This window comes from Xyrauchen texanus, chromosome 2 (assembly GCF_025860055.1).
Source record: "Xyrauchen texanus isolate HMW12.3.18 chromosome 2, RBS_HiC_50CHRs, whole genome shotgun sequence".
NCBI classification, from domain to species: domain Eukaryota; kingdom Metazoa; phylum Chordata; class Actinopteri; order Cypriniformes; family Catostomidae; genus Xyrauchen; species Xyrauchen texanus.
In genome coordinates, this window is record NC_068277.1 from 31,298,945 (window position 1) to 31,317,891 (window position 18,947).

At 36.0% G+C, this 18,947-nt stretch overlaps 1 protein-coding gene across 2 annotated transcripts; it reads right to left on the reverse strand.

Annotated features, from left to right (window-relative positions):
- Window positions 1-4,698: 4,698 nt before the first annotated feature.
- On the reverse strand, window positions 4,699-13,155 carry LOC127658696 (tryptophan 5-hydroxylase 1-like). 2 transcript variants are annotated; one of them, XM_052148131.1, is made up of 12 exons: window positions 13,016-13,155; window positions 11,168-11,302; window positions 10,519-10,702; window positions 10,275-10,375; window positions 10,049-10,116; window positions 9,237-9,433; window positions 8,715-8,850; window positions 7,502-7,628; window positions 7,204-7,299; window positions 6,840-6,973; window positions 6,552-6,718; window positions 4,699-5,800 (listed from the first exon to the last, which is right to left on the reverse strand). In XM_052148131.1, the coding sequence occupies exons 1-12, from the start codon at window positions 13,103-13,105 to the stop codon at window positions 5,781-5,783; spliced, it is 1,455 nt and encodes a 484-aa protein (XP_052004091.1). In that variant the 5' UTR covers window positions 13,106-13,155; the 3' UTR covers window positions 4,699-5,780. The 2 variants fall into 2 exon arrangements, with proteins under 2 accessions (XP_052004091.1, XP_052004097.1); XM_052148137.1 differs by lacking the exon at window positions 4,699-5,800 and having other exon boundaries at window positions 5,956-6,718.
- Between the last annotated feature and the right edge of the window lie 5,792 nt (window positions 13,156-18,947).

Sequence of the window (18,947 nt, forward strand, 5' to 3'; positions counted from 1 at the left end):
ATTGCACTTGATGAGGGGAAAAAAGTGGTGGCTCAGCAGTTGAGGCTCAGAATGACTGAAGGTTGAGGGTTCAAGCCCCAGCACCACCAAGATGCCACTGTTGGGCCCTTGAGCAAGGCTCTTAACCCTATCTTATCCAGGGGTGCTGTATCATGGCTGACCCTGCACTCTGACCCCAGCTTAGCTGGGATATTTCACTGTATATATGCAAAAAACTGTGCGTATAATGTGTGACCAAAATAAAGGATTCTATTCTACTTTTAAGAAAGCTACAAAATTAAAACTTACCACTGTTAAACATCCTGCTCAAGTTGTGCTTGTGAAGGTGGTTTGGGTCGATCAGCTTATTCTTCCAAACTTACATTAGTAGCCCGACTTGGGCTCGAAGTGGTATTGCAAAAACCAATTACACTGTTACTGTAGTTTGTATTGTGTTTACAGCTGCTCAGGAAGCCTGAAACCCTGTTTCCACACTGGGAAACACTGGGCCAGCTGACCAATCGGAGCAGACTGGGCTTTTCAGAAAGGGGGGCTTTAAAGAGACAGGAGGTCAATCAGAGCATTTCAGACAGAGGGTGAAAAGAGGTGCTGCAGCAATGTACAGTATGAGGAAAATAATTTGTTTTTTGAACATGATATCATGTAAACCTATTCTAGTAGACCCCAAAAATAAAGTTATAAACCTGTAAATTTGCATAGTGTGGACTCTTTAACTAAGATGAATAAATGCTTAATTAGTATTGTTCATTGTTAGTTCATGTTAATTCATGTTGAAAAGTGGAACCTTATTGTAAAGTGTTACCTTTGAACTATCTGGATGTGATGACCATGACTGAAGGCCACTGAGCGTGTGCGGTAAGTCTGCTCTGGGCCTGTGCTGCTGCTCATAGTTACTTTATCTTCCTGTGCTGTCACAGGATGGCCTGGTACTGAACAGCCAGCTCTGAAATTTTAATGAACACCAATTAAGCCTTCACAATCGCTAAAGTGGTTCAGAATGCTGGCAGTTGAGATAGAGGAGTTCTTGGATGAGGTATGGGAAAAAAGGAAGAGGGAAGGAGGAATAGAAAGCAGAAACAGCTTTATATATATATATATATATATAGAGAGAGAGAGAGAGAGAGAGATTTTTTCAGTTATGACCTACTATGATGATCTGGTATTAAAGGTAATTTTAAAGGTATTTTATTAATATTAACCTTGAAGTTGTGTTTTTATATATATATATAGAGAGAGAGAGAGAGAGAGAGAGAGAGAGAGAGAGAGAGAGAGAGAGAGAGAGAGAGAGAGAGTTTCAGCTCATGAGCAATAGCTTTTAGTATGTCTGAAGATAAAAGAGAGAATGAGAATCCAAATCTCTTCTCGGTCATCCTCTTTTTATCAATGTACAGTTCAGAGTGTGTTTATAGGAAATATTCAGATGCATTTTATTTGCATATCTTTGCTGTCTTCCTTTGTGTTCCTCTTCTGGTGAGATTCTTCTCTTCTACCCCTTCTGACTCTCTCATTCTCTCTCATCCATTACTTCAAAAGTAGCACTGGAATGTGCATGTGTGCTACAGACCTTTTACTGCTCCACTGGAATAATATATTTGACATATCACAGTCTCAGTGTATGTGATGAAAGAATAAGATATGCAGATAGAAAAACTGTAGTTCGTTGTTGCAACAGACAGTAATGCACATGGATGCTTGCCATTCAATGATGGATTGCATGCTGTTATGAGAGCATGTCTTTTCCACTGTGAATTGTAAATCTTCTTACTGCTGCTCATTGACATCAAATCCATTAACTTACCAACTAGCCTACCAATATTTACAACTGCATGACTGAACATGCCCAGTCTATCTGCAGTTCATACAAAATGCACATTGCTAAATCGAAATGAATCCACACAGATCTGCAATTTTGTCAAAATGCAATATGAAATCAATATTTCCATATTTTATTTCCATGGTTCATGACATTTTTATTATGTTAACGCATACATATCTCAAGATGTGAACTGAAATCTCTGCAGGATTTTGAATGATCTGTTGCTGGAAAAGGCCCTGAAAACAGGCAAGAGTACTTTGATGTTACCGCTCCACTATCAAATGAAGACTAAGACCAAAAATTCAAGACAAACCTGCATGAAACAGAAAGCTTAAAATGTAGCTTCAACTGTTCATCTAATACCATCCCAGATGTGTATGACTTTCTTCTGCTAAACAAAAAAGATTTTTAGAAGAATATTTCAGCTCTGTAGGTCATCACAATGCAAGTGACAATATCAAAATATTAAAGCTCCAAAATGCATATAAAGGCAGCATGAAAGTAATCCATATGACTGCGGCGATTAAATACTCAGAAGCGATATGAGAGGTGTAGCTGAGAAACTGACCAATATTTAAAGGTGCACTCAGAAACCTTTGTTTCATCTTGGACTTACACTGACACCTAGCGGCTTGGTTGCAGCATAATTTAAAGGAACAACATGTAACATTGACATCAAGCGTTTAAAATGGGTACTGCAGTCCAAATTCAAAATATCAGAGAAGGTTGTCTCCCTTGCCCCCTCCTTCCCAGACTTGAAGCTCACGGGGGTTGCCAGGTTGAGGACACGCAACAGGAATGAGCAAAGCTGATCAGTTAATGTATATGTTTGCAATATTTGTATTGTTTGTCAATTATAAACCAGCTCATGTGGATTTTTTATAACTCTGTCAATGTTAGCTAGATGTATTACTTGCTTTCATGGCTGCAGCGCGCTGTGTTTGGCCGCTAACTTGTTTCAAATCTGGCATTGTTTACAGAGAAGCCAGTATTTCAACTTGCATGTTTCCTAAATCTCTGATAACATATTATGATCAATTTATGCTTTAGTACAATAAATATATTACATATTGCACATTTTAAATCAATAGTTTCAGATCCATTGTAGATATTTAAAGGTGCTGTAAGGAATTTTAGCCATTCTGCTTCTAGACTGAGCTGCTGGATTGGCAACGCCCCCTCTTTCCAAAACCCAGAACCCCAAAGATTCCAAAATGAGCTTTATTCAGAGCAGAAATGGTTGTTAAAAACAACAGTAGTAAAATATCGCCCTCAACTGTCAACTGTTATGATAGCATGGCATAAAAATGCATTATGCCTCAATAATTCGCTGCAACTACAACACTATGAGAACAAGCAAATTTATCAATCAAAACAAGACATATTTTTGTTTGCCGAGTCTAGAGTTGTCACAGAGACAGGTGAGATATCTCAGGGCATTTATTTCATTTCTTATTTTTAATATTTCAGGGAGTTGGAACATTTTTATAACATACCTTTCCATGAAACAAATCACACACAGCACCTTTAATTTAGTATTCACAATCAGCAATGATTACTTAAATCAATGATTGAAAGTGTCAAATAACAGGACGGTTACTCAGATAAAGCGAGTAGTATTTGACTGGTTATGTGATTCTAACATGGCAGTCCCATGTGCAGACCCTCTCCATGTAGAATAAAACAAATGTATAAGGTTACTGATATGACTGGAGTCTTCATTTTAATGGGAGTGGTCATGATTTCCTACATATATTGCAAAATTACAATTTATGTCTTTAGGAGTTAAACTCTTTTAATAAGGAAAAAAATATTGAGTGCACCTTTAAAGGATTAGATCACCCAAAATTGAAAGTTCTCTCATGATTTACTCACCTTTAAGTCATCCCAAATGTATATGTATTTCTTTCTTCAGCAAAACCTGAAATGAAGATTTTTATAAGCACATGTCATCTCTGTATGTCCATACAATGCATGTGAATAGATGCCATCAGGCTGCTGGCTATTTGATGGTCACAAAGGCATATTTAGGCAGCATATAAGTAATCCAAATGACTCCAGTCGACCAATTAATGTCTTCTGAAGCAAATTGATAAGTTTGTGTAAGACACAAATCGATAATTAAAACTTTGTAACTTTAAATCGTTACTTCTGGCCAGTGCTGGGATGCTGTTTGAAATTACCTAGCTCTTGCGTGTGCTTCCGACTTTGTAGCAGCTCCGTGATGCATCAACTGCTAAGAGGAAGCATTTTTTTATTTTTTATTTAATAAAGTTTTAATTAGCAGTTTATTTTTGACACAAACATATCGATTTGCTTCGGAAGACATTTATCGATTGGCTGGAGTCGTGCGGAATACCTTTATTCAGCCTATTTATGCTTTTGTGACTGTCAAACAGCCAGCGGCCTAATGGCACCCATTCACTTGAATTGTATGGACAAACAGATCTGAAATTATCTTAATTTAGGTTCTGCTGAAGAAGAAAAGACATACACATCTGGGATGGCTTAATCCGAGTCAGTCATAAGAGAATTCTCATTTTTGGGTGAACTACTGTTCAGGTTGTAGTCGAGAAACCTAGAAGAGAATTTGCTAAGGGTTCCCTCTGGATTTCCCTATGGGGTTTTATAATGGAGTATTTTAACCTATGAGAAAAATAAGGTCTATGGAAAAACATTTCTTAACGATATGTGGACATTTGCTGTACAACATAAATTACACACGTTTATACCTCAGATGTGAATTTTGAAGTCGTATTGAATGGCATAATTCACGTTTGAGGTATTATTTTTGGTAATATTATGTAGTGTGATAATATATAATCACAAGAGATGTTAAGAGATCATAACAAATAGACATTATTTTAGAAATATGCTTGGATTATTACAAACATGACTTGGGATTAGTTACAGATATTAAATAGTTAAATATTGATTGTGTTTATATAAGAAGAAAGAAAGTCTGATTTTGTAACAACAGTAGGATAAGTACATGATTACAGCATTTTTAATTGGGGGAAATTATCTCTTGAAGTTTGAGTTTTACTGTAATCAATTGTGAAAGAACTTTAAGAGAACAGCATTGCTGCTCTCTGCTGGCCAAAGTATCTCACTGCAGGAAGCATGAGTTTTGAGGGGTCATCACTTCTTTGGAATGTAATATTATAATGATGATGATTGTTTGTTGGACATGATGATTAAAGGCCAACAAACATCATCAGAGTGGGTTTAATAAGATATTTTATTTCAGAAATACTGTGCAATTCATTTTTCTGTATTTATTTATTATGTTTTGATCCTCTCCTTCCTTATCTGTGCATGAAATTCCAGTTTCAAAATTACTATGCCAAACTTGTTTAAAAAAAATGTCCCAGGACAAGCAGCAAGCATTAATACTGTCTTCCAAACACAAAACAGATGCACACACACATACACGATGTTCACACCACAATTCCAGGTCCATACACAGAATGAAGCCAATAGGTGAAACATTGTGGAAAATAAACATATTTATATCACAAGCACAAATAAATACATTATTCAGCATTCAAGAACATGTATAATGAAGTTGGTGCATGCTAAGTTTTACTTTTGGTGCTGTGTAAAACAACGAAGACATCAAACAGACTAAGAATACACAATGAATGCATTAAAGAGTAATATAAGGTGTAGTTTAGAGTTTTGATAATTTTGAAGGATTTTAAAAGGTAGCATAGATGTGAGAATGCCTTAAGCTATAATGTTGGTAAATGTGATGCAAGTGCTTTTCAAACATAACCTTTCCTTAGAAAATTATAAACTACTAATAAACTGAGTGGAGTGAAGCATAGAGAATACAGACTGTATGAATATAGTGTGAGGTCTGTTATAAATAGCTATGATGGTGTTTGCTTGGTGTGTTTTAAGAGCCCTCACTGAATCAGCTAGACTATAGAAAACAGTATGAGGTTTCTCCTCCTGTAGCTCAACTGGAAGACCAAGATGCTGGCAACACGTCATAGGTTCAATTCCCAGGGACATACAAAATAATGAAAAAAAAAATTACAAATTAAAACAAATATATATATATATATATATATATATATATATATATATATATATATATATATATATATATATATACTTTTAATGCACTGTAAGTTGCTTTGGAAAAGAGTCTGCCAAAGGCATAAATGTAAATATGTAAGTCCTTTGTTTTATTTGTCTGATATTCAGTATCAAAGAAAATTACATTAAAGCCTAGTTCACCCAAAAACAAAAAATCGATTAAAATGTACTCATGCCTTATGTCGTTTCAAATCCATATGACTTTCTTTCTTTTGTGGAACAAAAAAGGTGATGTTTTAATGAAAACTGTGGTTGGTCTTGCCTCACTTTCAAGCTTAAAAAAGGGCCTAAAAGTGTCATAAAAGTAGACCATACAATTAGTGCATCATATTTAATGTTTTTTGAAACAACATGATAGGTTTTGGTGAGAAAATCTTGCTTGAACATGTGCCACTGTGAATGTTATATGGTTTTGAAGTGACATGAAGGTGAGTAAAATTTAATTTTTGGATTAACTTTTAAAATTAAATTACATGTGCACTCTGAGAATGTTAATAATTAGACATGGTAGTGCTGATTTTTAAGTACACAGTGATTAGGCAGCTGTACACATATAATGAGCACTGATATGAGAGATTCCAAAATAAGAGCTATGAATATGAAAAAGAGTGATAATAGTCTTAGACACCCATATGTGTACTGAGTCGACAGAGAGCATCTCCTACAAGGTCCAGCTCGTGTCTGAGCTCCTCAACTACGTTATTGATGCTGGGCATGTCCTTCAGCACACATACACTCTGTGTGTATGGGTTATATCGCAGTGAAAATGGACGCTGGATTGTCTTTGCAAACTCACTGTGAAGGATAAAACAGACGAAAATTGCATGTAAAAGTTCTACATCATAATAAGGAAAGGGATCAGAAATTACAAATATTCACATTCAGTATAAAAAAACTAAAACAAAACAAGAATTACCGCATTCTGAATTTGGCTTCCTCAAAGCTCTCAGAAACAAAGTACACCTCTTGAAAGGTGGTGATGAGACACTCCTGGTTACAGGTGACTTTGGGCTCAAAGGGCATGATTTTAGCAGTGCCTGAGAGAGAGTGCTTCAAACCAAAACACAAACGCTAAGAGTTTCAAGGCCATGTCAACATTAACTGTTGGTATGTGTAATGCAAATACAAGATTGAATATAAGTGAAAAAATTTAATGTGTTATCAGTAAAACTTAAATGCTTGACATTTTTAAAAGCACTGATTTGAAATGAAGTGAATGTTAAACAACTTTATTAGATGGTAATTAGTTAAAACCTAATCTATGATTGTATCTGGTCTACCTTAAGTTCGCTGATGGATGAGAGAAGCCCAGCACCATATGCTCTGAGTTTACCCTCTTGTTTGCACAGACCAAACTCCACTGTGAAGAAATAGCACTGCAATAGCAAATACACCAATATACTGTAACAACTAAGACCTCATCAGGACACAGTCAGCATAAAAGAACATTTTAGAATATTCACTATTTAAAAAAGCAGCCAAAATGCAAACTAACACTAAAAAAGTTCACATTGTTTTACCTAAATTTTAGTGCAAACCTTTTTACATTAGAACAGAATTTTGTACATTAATACATACTGTTGCCAATTTCTGTACAGCATCATCTGATGCCCCAAGAGAAGCCAATCCTAATTCCTGAGAGAACTGTGCAAAACTGGGTTCAGCCAACAGAGGAACATGACCCAGCAACTCGTGGCAGGTGTCCCTGCAAGGCACAGATATGAATATCTCTTAAAGGGGTGATGACATGAGGAATACAATTGTCAAATGGTTTTCTACTTAAAAAATGTATAAATGCTTTGACCATTATCATGCATCTCACGCTGCTTTTAAAAGACGGGGTGTCAAGTCATAACTCTAAAATGGAGAACCCCATTTTGTCTCACTGCTGTTTGCTGTTGTGCTGTTTTGAAAGCATCCTGGACCGTTTTTGCACTCATTTGTGATATTTTTAATTGTTGGTCTTTTGTAAACATGGACTAGATGGACATCTTTTATCGTATTGTTGAGTTTCCACACAACACTGGTGATGTGCATCACGTTTAAGGATGTGACAAGCGCAACTTTTGAAATCTCATTCTGCTGCTGCCACTGACAGTGTATGAACAAACCGGGAAAATATGAGATGTTGCTCTGGTAAAGACCAGTGTCTCTGCTTTGGCCAGTTGAAGCCAACGTCACCGTGGCTTCTATTACATTTGCGTATTCAGAAGATTTCAGCATGGATCGTATGTGTTTTCGGCTCATATCAGCATGGATTGCTTGTGAACCAGTCACAATATGATTCAAGCTTTGCAAAGGAACTGATATTGAAAGATGGGACAGTTAAAATTGGACTATTGGACAGCAGTTTTATTCAGTAATATGTCAAATTTCAAGACTGTTGATAGTTTATGGTGCTGCTTGAGTAACAGTTTCATACATTCAGATGAAATTTGTTGGGTGTACATTGTGTTAAACCTGAAATATAGTTTGATAATGTTGTTGTGGAGTTAGTTCATTTTCTTCGGATTACAGTTCAAATATGCCTGGATTAGAAGGGCTGCACAATTTTAGCAAATCATAACAGTGGGCGTTTACATTCAAGTCTTAAAGGGCCAGACAGCTAAAAACCAAGCATTTCAGACAGAATGGCCAGTGACAGGGTGGAAAATTTAAATATATTACTATATTATGACTGTTTTGGTGCCAAAAAACTTTGCTAGCTTTATAAGTGGACCTCAGGGAAGATAATACACCTTAGCATTTTTATTGGAAGTGCAGAATGAAGACACCACTGCTTTTTACTCACGGCTCAGGAGTGTACAGAGGATCCGAGCTGTGACGCACATATTGTGTACAGTGAAACACTCTGAAGGCCAGTCCAGCCAGAAAATCTCTTGGTGACAGGTACCCAGCAACAGGGCGAATGGTAAAGCCACTTCGCTCTGAAACACACATACAGACATTAAAACTTAAAGGGATTGTTCACCCAAAAATGGAAATTCTTTCATCATCTACACACCTTCATGTTGTACAAAACCTGTATGACTTTCTTCTGTGGAACACAAAAGGAGATGATAAGCAGCATGTTATCCTCAGTCACTATTCATTTTTTTCCATACATTGCAAGTGAAAGGTGACAGAGGCTAACATTCTGCCTAACATCTTCTTTTGTGCTCCTTTAGAGTTTGAAACAACATAAGGATGAGTTAATGAGAGAATTCTCATATTTGTATAAACTATACCTTACTGCCCTCTGCTGGTGAGAAAACAAATATTTCTCCTTAATTCCTCTTGTGGCATATAAACAATAATTTGTGTTCAGTTTCACCTCTCAGGAAGTTGGACACATCTTCTAGTTGTGGTATGTTATCCTCTCTGTAGCAGCAGTATTGGGTGAGCAGGGGCAAGTTGCACAGGTACTCTCTACAAGCATGTGTGGGGTATAGTTTATTCAACTCCCGAAACACTACTCCCCATGTCTTCACCTCTTCATCTGTAAACTCCACATGTGGAATTGGATCTCCACTGCAGAGAGGGAGACGGATACAGAGGGAAAGAGAGAGAGAATGTAGTGCCCAGCGTTGGATGTAATGCATTACTAAGTAAATAATTACTGTAGTCAAAATAATTTTTTGTAGAAAAATTTAATTTTTCTTTAATATAATTACAGTTACTTCTGATGTAATTGTGTTAAATACTGTATGGACTAGAGAACAATTCTATATAAAACAATAGTGAATTTAAAATAGAAATGTAACGTCTAATGTTAAAATGTACGTTTTCTAATTTAATGCAGCCCCCTTAAATTCTTTGGCCATTTCATGAATAATTTATTTGATTTTATATTATTTATTTGAAAGAAATAAAAGAACAGTTTCATGTTTATCCTTGTATTTTCCATCTGGTCGAGAGGTTGATAAGGGTTTTAGAAAGTAATTAGTAATAAGTAATGAAATTACTTTTCAGACAGAGCAATTAGAACAGTAATCTAATTACACTGTAGAAGATGTAATTAGTAGTTAGTAATGAATTACTTTTTTAGAGTAATTTAGCCAACACTGGTAGTGCCAAAAGATATAGATGCTATGAGGATAAGGATAAAAACGCAGTTATTCTTAAAAGCTTATTGTTAAAACGTACTGTTTGTAACTCATGGCAACATCAGCAAAATATTTCCTTCTCTTTCGGTAAACATGGTCCTTGAATCCCTGAAAAAAAAATATATATATTCTTATTATTATTATTATAGATATTAATATTAAAGGGAATGATACAGATATTATAGGGAATGAAGTTATGAAATAGCGATATAAATACTTTTATATTACAATCAATAATAAGTGAATTTATATAGCCTAATACTAACTGGATGATCAGCATCCAAATCTGAACCATACATTAGAACACGACTGGCACTCTTATCCAGATCTGAGACTTTCTTGGGGAACCAAGGCACCTCTGCAAGATCTGAAGAATGAATACATTTTCAAAGTGTTACTTGCAGATTTCTGTGGAATTCTTTGCTTTGCACCACTGATATTAAACTAAGAAATTATACTCTGTGTAAAGTATACCATATTTATTTAACAAAAGTTTTGTAAATACAGTACCGTTTGCAGGAGTGCAGAACGTATCAGGTGAGTCCATGGCTATAATGCTTGTTTGTTTGCACAGCAGCTGAACGATTTCTTTCAGAGTTTCTCGATCACTGTCACAATCAACCAGTACTTCCAACTCTGAGTTCCGCCGACGGGACTTGCGTGACTCAATATGTAAAAGGTTTACCTGGTTGTCCTGTTTATAAACATGATTGTAAAATAATATGATGTCAGTTAGCCCAGTTTTGATCCAAATCATTTGTTTAAATAATCGTTATGCAAAATATATAATATATTAATTAGTATTTGACATGTATTTGGATAAGTAGTAGACTTATAATGTGTGACAACGTCATGTTGTTACACTGCAATTACATTGAGAAGGTGAAAGTGAGAAGGAGCTTACATTCAAAAGACTATCCATAGATGATCACTTACATTGCTCTAAATTCTAGTTATTTAACAACTTACTCCCTCTTTGAAGGGTCGCTTATGTATGTGATGACCCTACTGATGCTTAAAAAGAGCCTAAAGGCATACTGATAACACACTGATAAGAAACATTTAGATAATTTAATTGAGAGAAAATTATGTGTGTGACCATCACACATCAAACTGGACTCGTAAAAGAAAGGAAAACCCATTTACGAATCTAGCCTACCTGAAATGGTTTCAAAGCCTTCACAAGACCTCCAACTTCATTCTTTAGAGAGAAGACAATTGCAGCATGTTCTCTCTTGGAGGATATTATTTTATCTTTGTTCCCATCTGTTTTGTTCAAAGTAGATTTGTTCATCTTAAAAAAATAAAAAAACATCAAGGTTATAACACATTCAGTGAGAGGCGTATTATATTCATCACTGGGTTTCACTCAGGCATCTCTTTACATTAGCATGACAATCTGTCTACTAGAACAGATGTTCAATATCCTGTGTGTGTGAGTGAACTTATGTTTGTTTTTGACATGCTTTTCAAATATGATATCCTTATTCACATGCAAATTACATGTAAAGATCATTGTCAATGGCTTAGATAGGATGCAAAATGCTGTCTGTGAGTTAAAGGTCTGATGGAGTTATGGTCCCCAAATGCATGCAAGTTTTTGTCAGACAGATACACAACTAGTCCAGCACCTTGTGGTGGACAGCAAATTCAGAGTAATGGAAAGGTTCAAGAAAATTAACAAATATAAATTAGGTTATGTGCAGATAATGACAAATAATCTTTTACTGTTTTGATAAATAGTCATTCTTGATGACCAAATCAAGTTCGCCAATAAATATTTCACATAATTACTTTGATAACTTGATCCGCCCATCTAACACTGTGAGTACTGGGATTTTGTTTGTTAGTGTATAAATACATGGATCGGTGAGCTTTAGCCTGAATGATTGATTGGTCTCTTGGTAAAGATTTAGCTGCTAATACAAGGTTCTAATCTGCCCTAATATAACTTTTTAATTTAGTAGATTGCATCTGTACGTCAGTGGATGTATTTCATGAGCGGGGACACATCTGCTTTGAGATTTAACTGAGAAGGAGCATGAGGTGTGGAGCGAGTAGAGAATGTGTCTGGATACACGAGAACATTGCATGGTGTTGTCACTCAATACCACTGAAAACAGTTGCATAAAGCACTCATTATAACATTAAAAATAACAAACTTAAGTGCTGGATCACAACATATTAGCCTATAACACACACAAACGAAATGGAAACTGTTAGAATGTTAGAATGTTAGCCTTAGTCCCCATTTGCTTTCACTGCATGTTTTTCCTCCATATTTTAAAAGTGAATGGTGACTGAGACTGACAGTTCTAACATTCTGTCTAACATCTTTCGGGTTCCACAAAATACAGAACGTCACATGGATATGGAACAAAAAGAAGGTGGGGAAATTATGACAGAATTTGAATTTATGGCTAAACTATCACTTTAAGGACACTTTTCAGATTTAGATGAATCTGCCAATTAGAAGAAAAGTTTGGAAACCTTTCTAGTAATTATTAATTCCTAAGAGCCCCAAAATACAGAATCACTCTGAAAATGACCATAACCATGATACAGACAAACTCACCTTATCACAAAATCCCTCTAATTTACCGCAACGTACTTTCTTAAATTGGAGCTGTAATTTTAATCTTGAAATATCACTCTAATATGTAATATCTCAATAAATTACGCATTTAATAACACTCATTGAATTAAACCCAGTAATGTAACGACAAGAACGAAGTAAAAGTACTTTTTTTCATTAGATATTTACCTGAGTAAGAGCAAAAAATACCCACAGTTAAACATATTCATAAACGTATCTTTTTTCCAAAGTAAATGTAGCATGTACCCACCTCTGATAATAATACAAATGCAACAGAGTATAAAAAAAGACTTTAACCTAAAGACTTGTCATAGTAAAGCAATGCAAAGAACAAGCTTCTAAATTCTAACACATTTCAAAACATGTTTAAAGCATTTTGAATAACTATAAAATAAATATTTAATATTTTACCTCATCGTTGAGTTTCTCCTCTTCGTAAAACGTATTGATGGAGTCAAAAGACCGTCCTCGACGCGGTCCATCAAGTTTGTTGGAAAGCATGGCTGGGTGGTAGTCTTTTTATAGTACAATCTGGATAGGTGTGTATCTCAGGTAGAGCCTGCTGTCAGTCTGCTAATGATGCTTTCTCTCTGGATTTATAAAGAGATCAGGCTGAGAAGGGGAGGAGCAGGCAGCTCTGGAAAATCCAAACTGAATAGCTCCACAAATATTTTCAACCATTAAACCAGTCTAGTTGAGAAATTGATTATTAGACACCATTGTTACAAATTAAAAATGGACTTATAGTTATTAATTTCATATTATCATTGATAGAAGCAGCAATATATTTTAGGCTAAAGCTTAAATTGCTTTAAATATTGAATATTATGATTTTTGGGTAACCAGTCCCTAGGGTAATATTCATAGGCTATTCATAATATTCATAATTAATAAATGAAAGGCCTAACACAAAATGCCAATAACATAAACCATAGTATTGCAAAACAGAATATTTTGGTAAGCTAAGTGCCAAAGTTATACTGAGATTACTTAATATTCATAAACTCCCTTTAATCTATGCCATTCGTACAAGTGCTCAGACTACTACATCCTCTCATTTGGATAAAATTTTTTAAAAATAGGACACCAAATTTGTACAGCATGCCAAACATGCATAGCATGGATTTTGCATATTTTAAACCCTTTTCCTTTCCCATAGCTACTGCTTGTTGCCATACTTGCAGGTACAATGTGTGCAGTGAATGAATGAATGAATCTACTTCTGATAGAATATTTGATCTAAAAAAGAAAAAACTAAATAGCAACAGCTTGTTATACAGTGATGTGTGATATTACTTGTTTGCTTTCCCATCTGAACTGTTTCAGCACTTTTGCCAAACTAACTGTTCTGGCAATCCCAACAATAAAAGTCCTAAAATCAAGTTGTAGACCTTGGCATTTAAATGCACCCAATCTTTCATAGAGTTCATATTGTAAACATTAATAATTTTTTTTTACTCTTTCCAATGTTGGGCTGGGATCGGTGAGCTTTATATCCACACCTCTGTGGAAAGATCTGTGGTGAAAGTGATGTGGATAACTGTCTATTAAGACACCAGCAGGCAATGATTAACTGGCGATGACTGATTCGGAATGTGCTTGTCACTAGTTTCCGTTATCTCCAAACCAAAAGCCCAATCCATATTGAATCCAGGCCGGGGGTGATTTGTTCCAAAGCACGTCAGTGAGTGCGGGTCGGATTAATAATTATGTGGTAGTTATGAGCAATGTATTTTTACAAGCTCACACCAGTATTAATTAGCTTAAAATGCAATATAATTAGGTACGGCTGTAAGTCCATCTCCAAACAACATGACTAATCTTTTATTCAGACGTTCTCACGCTACTTCTTTATTGGTCTATTGATCTAAAAGACCACCACTGCTCTCCTCAGGGGGACAGACTTTGTATAGCTGCTCATAAGTACCCATTTCATTAGGCCTCATGAAGTGATAGATGCATCATCTGTTAAAACAGCCAGTTTATACCAGTTCAAACAGCATGTTGAAACTTTTTTTAATAACATTTTAGAATCTTGCTTTAAAGAAAATTCAGAAAATTACTTTGGAAACCACTCAAAGCAGCATACATTTTAATATATTAGTATGTATACAGTAACATAAATTTGAGTTTGAGACCTGTTTTATTACCTTTACTACCTCAAACTAGTACAGTTTGATTAAGCTACATAATGGAGCAAAGTCCAATCATGCTCAGACTAATCCAATGCAGTGCTGGAGACTGGTCTATTAGCATAAGCTTCACTGTAGCCACAGAGCATCTACAATCAGAGACTTCACTCTTGGACAATTCAATCTACAGTCAATCTCAACAACAGGATATTCCCTTCCCCCACCAACTAGGATGCCTTGGATGCAAGAATAAGGCTGCATGAAGCAGTAAGCAATGATACATAAGTGTTCACTGGCCTGTTAAACAACCTAGTTCATTCAATGTATGTGTGCTTCCTCTCATTCCTGGTAAGACAACAAGTGATGCAGAACAATGTCTGGAAATATTAAGTATGGCCATAATCAGTGAGCTTTAGCTGAAAGATGTCAATCATAAGAAATATTTGGACAGTCTAGTATGAAAATCCCCAACAGTGATTTAAAAAAATTAATAAATTAAGTAGGTGGACCGATAAAAATGTGCTCCAGTAATGATAACAGTTTGGCTTGGAAAATGATCTAGGCAACCCTCATTAGTGGTTTTAACAGGGCTGCAAGGCACTCAAGTCAAGTTTTGGCATGGTCTACAAACTTTATGATACTGTAGATTTTTACGCTGAACTTTTCTTTTGCTCAACGAAGTCTCCTTTCATTGAATTCTCACTGTAAAAAATGATTTTATGGTTTATTTGAATAAATTAGCTTTTTTGAGTTGACACAACTAAAATTCTATTTGGATTCTATTAACTTGTACAGTCAGGTCCATAAATATTGGGACATCGACACAATTCTACTCTTTTTGGCTCTATACCACTACAATGGATTTGAAATGAAACGAACAAGATGTGCTTTAACTGCAGACTTTCAGCTTTAATTTGAGGGTATTTACATCCAAATCAGGTGAACGGTGTAGGAATTACAACAGTTTGTATATGTGCCTCCCACTTTTTAAGGGACCAAAAGTAATGGGACAATTGGCTGCTCAGCTGTTCCATGGCCAGGTGTGTGTTATTCCCTCATTATCCCATTTACAAGGAGCAGATAAAAGGTCCAGAGTTCATTTCAAGTGTGCTATTTGCATTTGGAATCTGTTGCTGTCAACTCTCAATATGAGATCCAAAGAGCTGTCACTATCAGTGAAGCAAGCATCATTAGGCTGAAAAATCAAAACAAACCCATCAGAGAGATAGCAAAAACATTAGGTGTGGCCAAATCAACTGTTTGGAACATTCTTAAAAAGAAAGAACGCACCGGTGAGCTCAGCAACACCAAAAGACCCGGAAGACCACGGAAAACAACTGTGGTGGATGACCGAAGAATTCTTTCCCTGGTGAAGAAAACACCCTTCACAACAGTTGGCCAGATCAAGAACACTCTCCAGGAGGTAGGTGTATATGTTTCAAAGTCAACAATCAAGAGAAGACTTCACCAGAGTGAATACAGAGGGTTCACCACAAGATGTAAACCATTGGTGAGCCTCAAAAACAGGAAGGCCAGATTAGAGTTTGCCAAACAACATCTAAAAAAGCCTTCACAGTTCTGGAACAACATCCTATGGACAGATGAGACAAAGATCAACTTGTACCAGAGTGATGGGAAGAGAAGAGTATGGAGAAGGAAAGGAACTGCTCATGATCCAAAGCATACCACCTCATCAGTGAAGCATGGTGGTGGTAGTGTCATGGCGTGGGCATGTATGGCTGCCAATGGAACTGGTTCTCTTGTATTTATTGATGATGTGACTGCTGACAAAAGCAGCAGGATGAATTCTGAAGTGTTTCGGGCAATATTATCTGCTCATTTTCAGCCAAATGCTTCAGAAATCATTGGACGACGCATCACAGTACAGATGGACAATGACCCGAAGCATACTGCGGAAGCAACCAAAGACTTTTTAAGGGAAAGAAGTGGAATGTTATGCAATGGCCAAGTCAATCACCTGACCTGAATCCGATTGAGCATGCATTTCACTTGCTGAAGACAAAACTGAAGGGAAAATGCCCCAAGAACAAGCAGGAACTGAAGACAGTTGCAGTAGAGGCCTGGCAGAGCATCACCAGGGATGAAACCCAGCGTCTGGTGATGTCTATGCGTTACAGACTTCAGGCTGTAATTGACTGCAAAGGATTTGCAACCAAGTATTAAAAAGTTAAAGTTTGATTTATGATTGTTAATCTGTCCCATTACTTTTGGTCCCTTAAAAAGTGGGAGGCACATATACATACTGTTGTAATTCCTACACCGTTCACCTGATTTGGATGTAAATACCCTCACATATTAAAGCTGAAAGTCTGCAGTTAAAGCACATCTTGTTTGTTTCATTTCAAATCTATTGTGGTAGTGTATAGAGCCAAAAAGATTAGAATTGTGTCTATGTCCCAATATTTATGGACCTGACTGTACTTAAGTTGGATTAACAATCGTATTGCATCTTCAACTCACTTAATGTTGACTGAAAAAACAAAAATTTCCTTGAATAAATAATTAGGTTATTGTTGTAGGCTTATTTTTTTGTAATTTGTGGACCTTGTCATTACTGTTAGTTACTAGTTGTGTGGTGATGTTAATATCTTATATTTTATTTAATGGTGAAACTCTGTACCTCCTGTTCAAACTATTGGATGTCCAGCCTTTGCTGGTGTTTCTAAATGTTCTTTAATCAGAACTTAAACATCAACACTTTAAGTCCTGTAATGCATGACCCTGCACTCTGACCACAGCTTAGCTGGGATTTGCAAAAGAAAAAAATAATACAAAATAATAATAATTTCACTGTATATGTGCAAATGTATAATGTGAGATAAGATAAAGGCTTCTTCTGCATGCTAGGTAGCCTTGTGTGTCACAATATTACAGTTATTTGAACAAAATCTGTCAAATTCAGATTACTAAAAACAAAGTTGTCATTGGATTTAGCTGTCACAACAAAACTTCTAAAGTTGAAAGAAACTGGTATTTTTGTAAAAAAAAAAAAAAGGAAAAAACAACTAGCCTAAGTTAAGTGAACAATTTTTGAGTGTATGTGTATTGACCCAGCACTCAAAAGTTCTGAGAGCTAATTCCTAATGCTCATGTATATGCATACACATGTGCATCTGCATGCTGCATGTGCATCTGGCATGTTCAGTAACCTGCGATCTATCATTCTGCATGGATGATGGAGAGGGCAAAACAGGGCTGCATTAGAGTCCAGAAGGAGAACTTTCAAAGTTCACATTGAAATCAAAAGGACTTCCTGTATCATCACTGTAAAGGTACACTTTCCATTGTCCTTTTGCATATGCAGCTATATATATATATATATATATATATATATATATATATATATATATATATATATATATATGACAGTGTATCTAGGTGGTTAATTAGCATGAGCCAACACATCATAGACAAGCAGATGAAATGCAGTCAAGGGGTCCAAAGAACAGCACTGGTGGGGGTAAGGAACAAGGAGTAAATGATTGAAGAGTACACTTGATTCAAGAGTACAAAATGGCCTAATGACTTCCGCTCCATCGCGCTTGCCATATGGTTCATGAGCCAACCCATCCATAGACAAACAGCTGATTTTGAGATCTTTTTGTTATCATATTTAACATAAACTGTAAAAATTCTCATAAAATGTATCCCATAGTACAGGAAGGTTTCTGACTCATAACCACTTTATAATGGTGTAATGCAGCTATTGGCATAAAACACAAAAGCTGTATGACAGGAAATTAGCTGCAAGACACATCAACATTTTTACAGACTGAGTTAATTCCAAGAATCTCATTAAGAGAATGGGCTATGTAGTGGAGACAAGGGAAGGAGCTTTTGACGTCAGGGTTCTAGGTAAGCGTATTTGGTGATCTAATAATACTGATTTCACCAGGCTCAGAAATGAAAATAAATGACTTCCTCTAATGCTGATGTTGTGGTGTGATGCACAGTGTTAAAATAAGCAAGGTCAGCAGAGTTTATCAGCCATTCCTTGGAATTTAATTATATGTTTACTTTGAAATGTGCACCTTGTAGTTTTCAGCACACAGGTATAAATAACACTAAACACTTAGATGGATTTAGATTTTTATGCGCACAACAGCAGCCAGACCCATGTAGTGGACTAACTAAAAAGTGAATGACTGACAGCTTTTGAGACACTGAGGGACTTGACTGCACGTGAGCAG

Bases quoted from the DNA above. Each gene is read 5' to 3' on its own strand.
- LOC127658696 (XM_052148131.1), bottom strand. From the start codon at position 13,105: ATGCTTTCCAACAAACTTGATGGACCGCGTCGAGGACGGTCTTTTGAC. The intron at 9,434-10,048 runs GTACGTTTTAAC...CCCTCTCTGCAG, and splicing joins GTTGCCATGAGTTACAAACA to TGGAGATCCAATTCCACATG. The intron at 5,801-6,551 runs GTGTCTAAGACT...ACGTGTTGCCAG, and splicing joins TCGACTCAGTACACATATGG to CATCTTGGTCTTCCAGTTGA.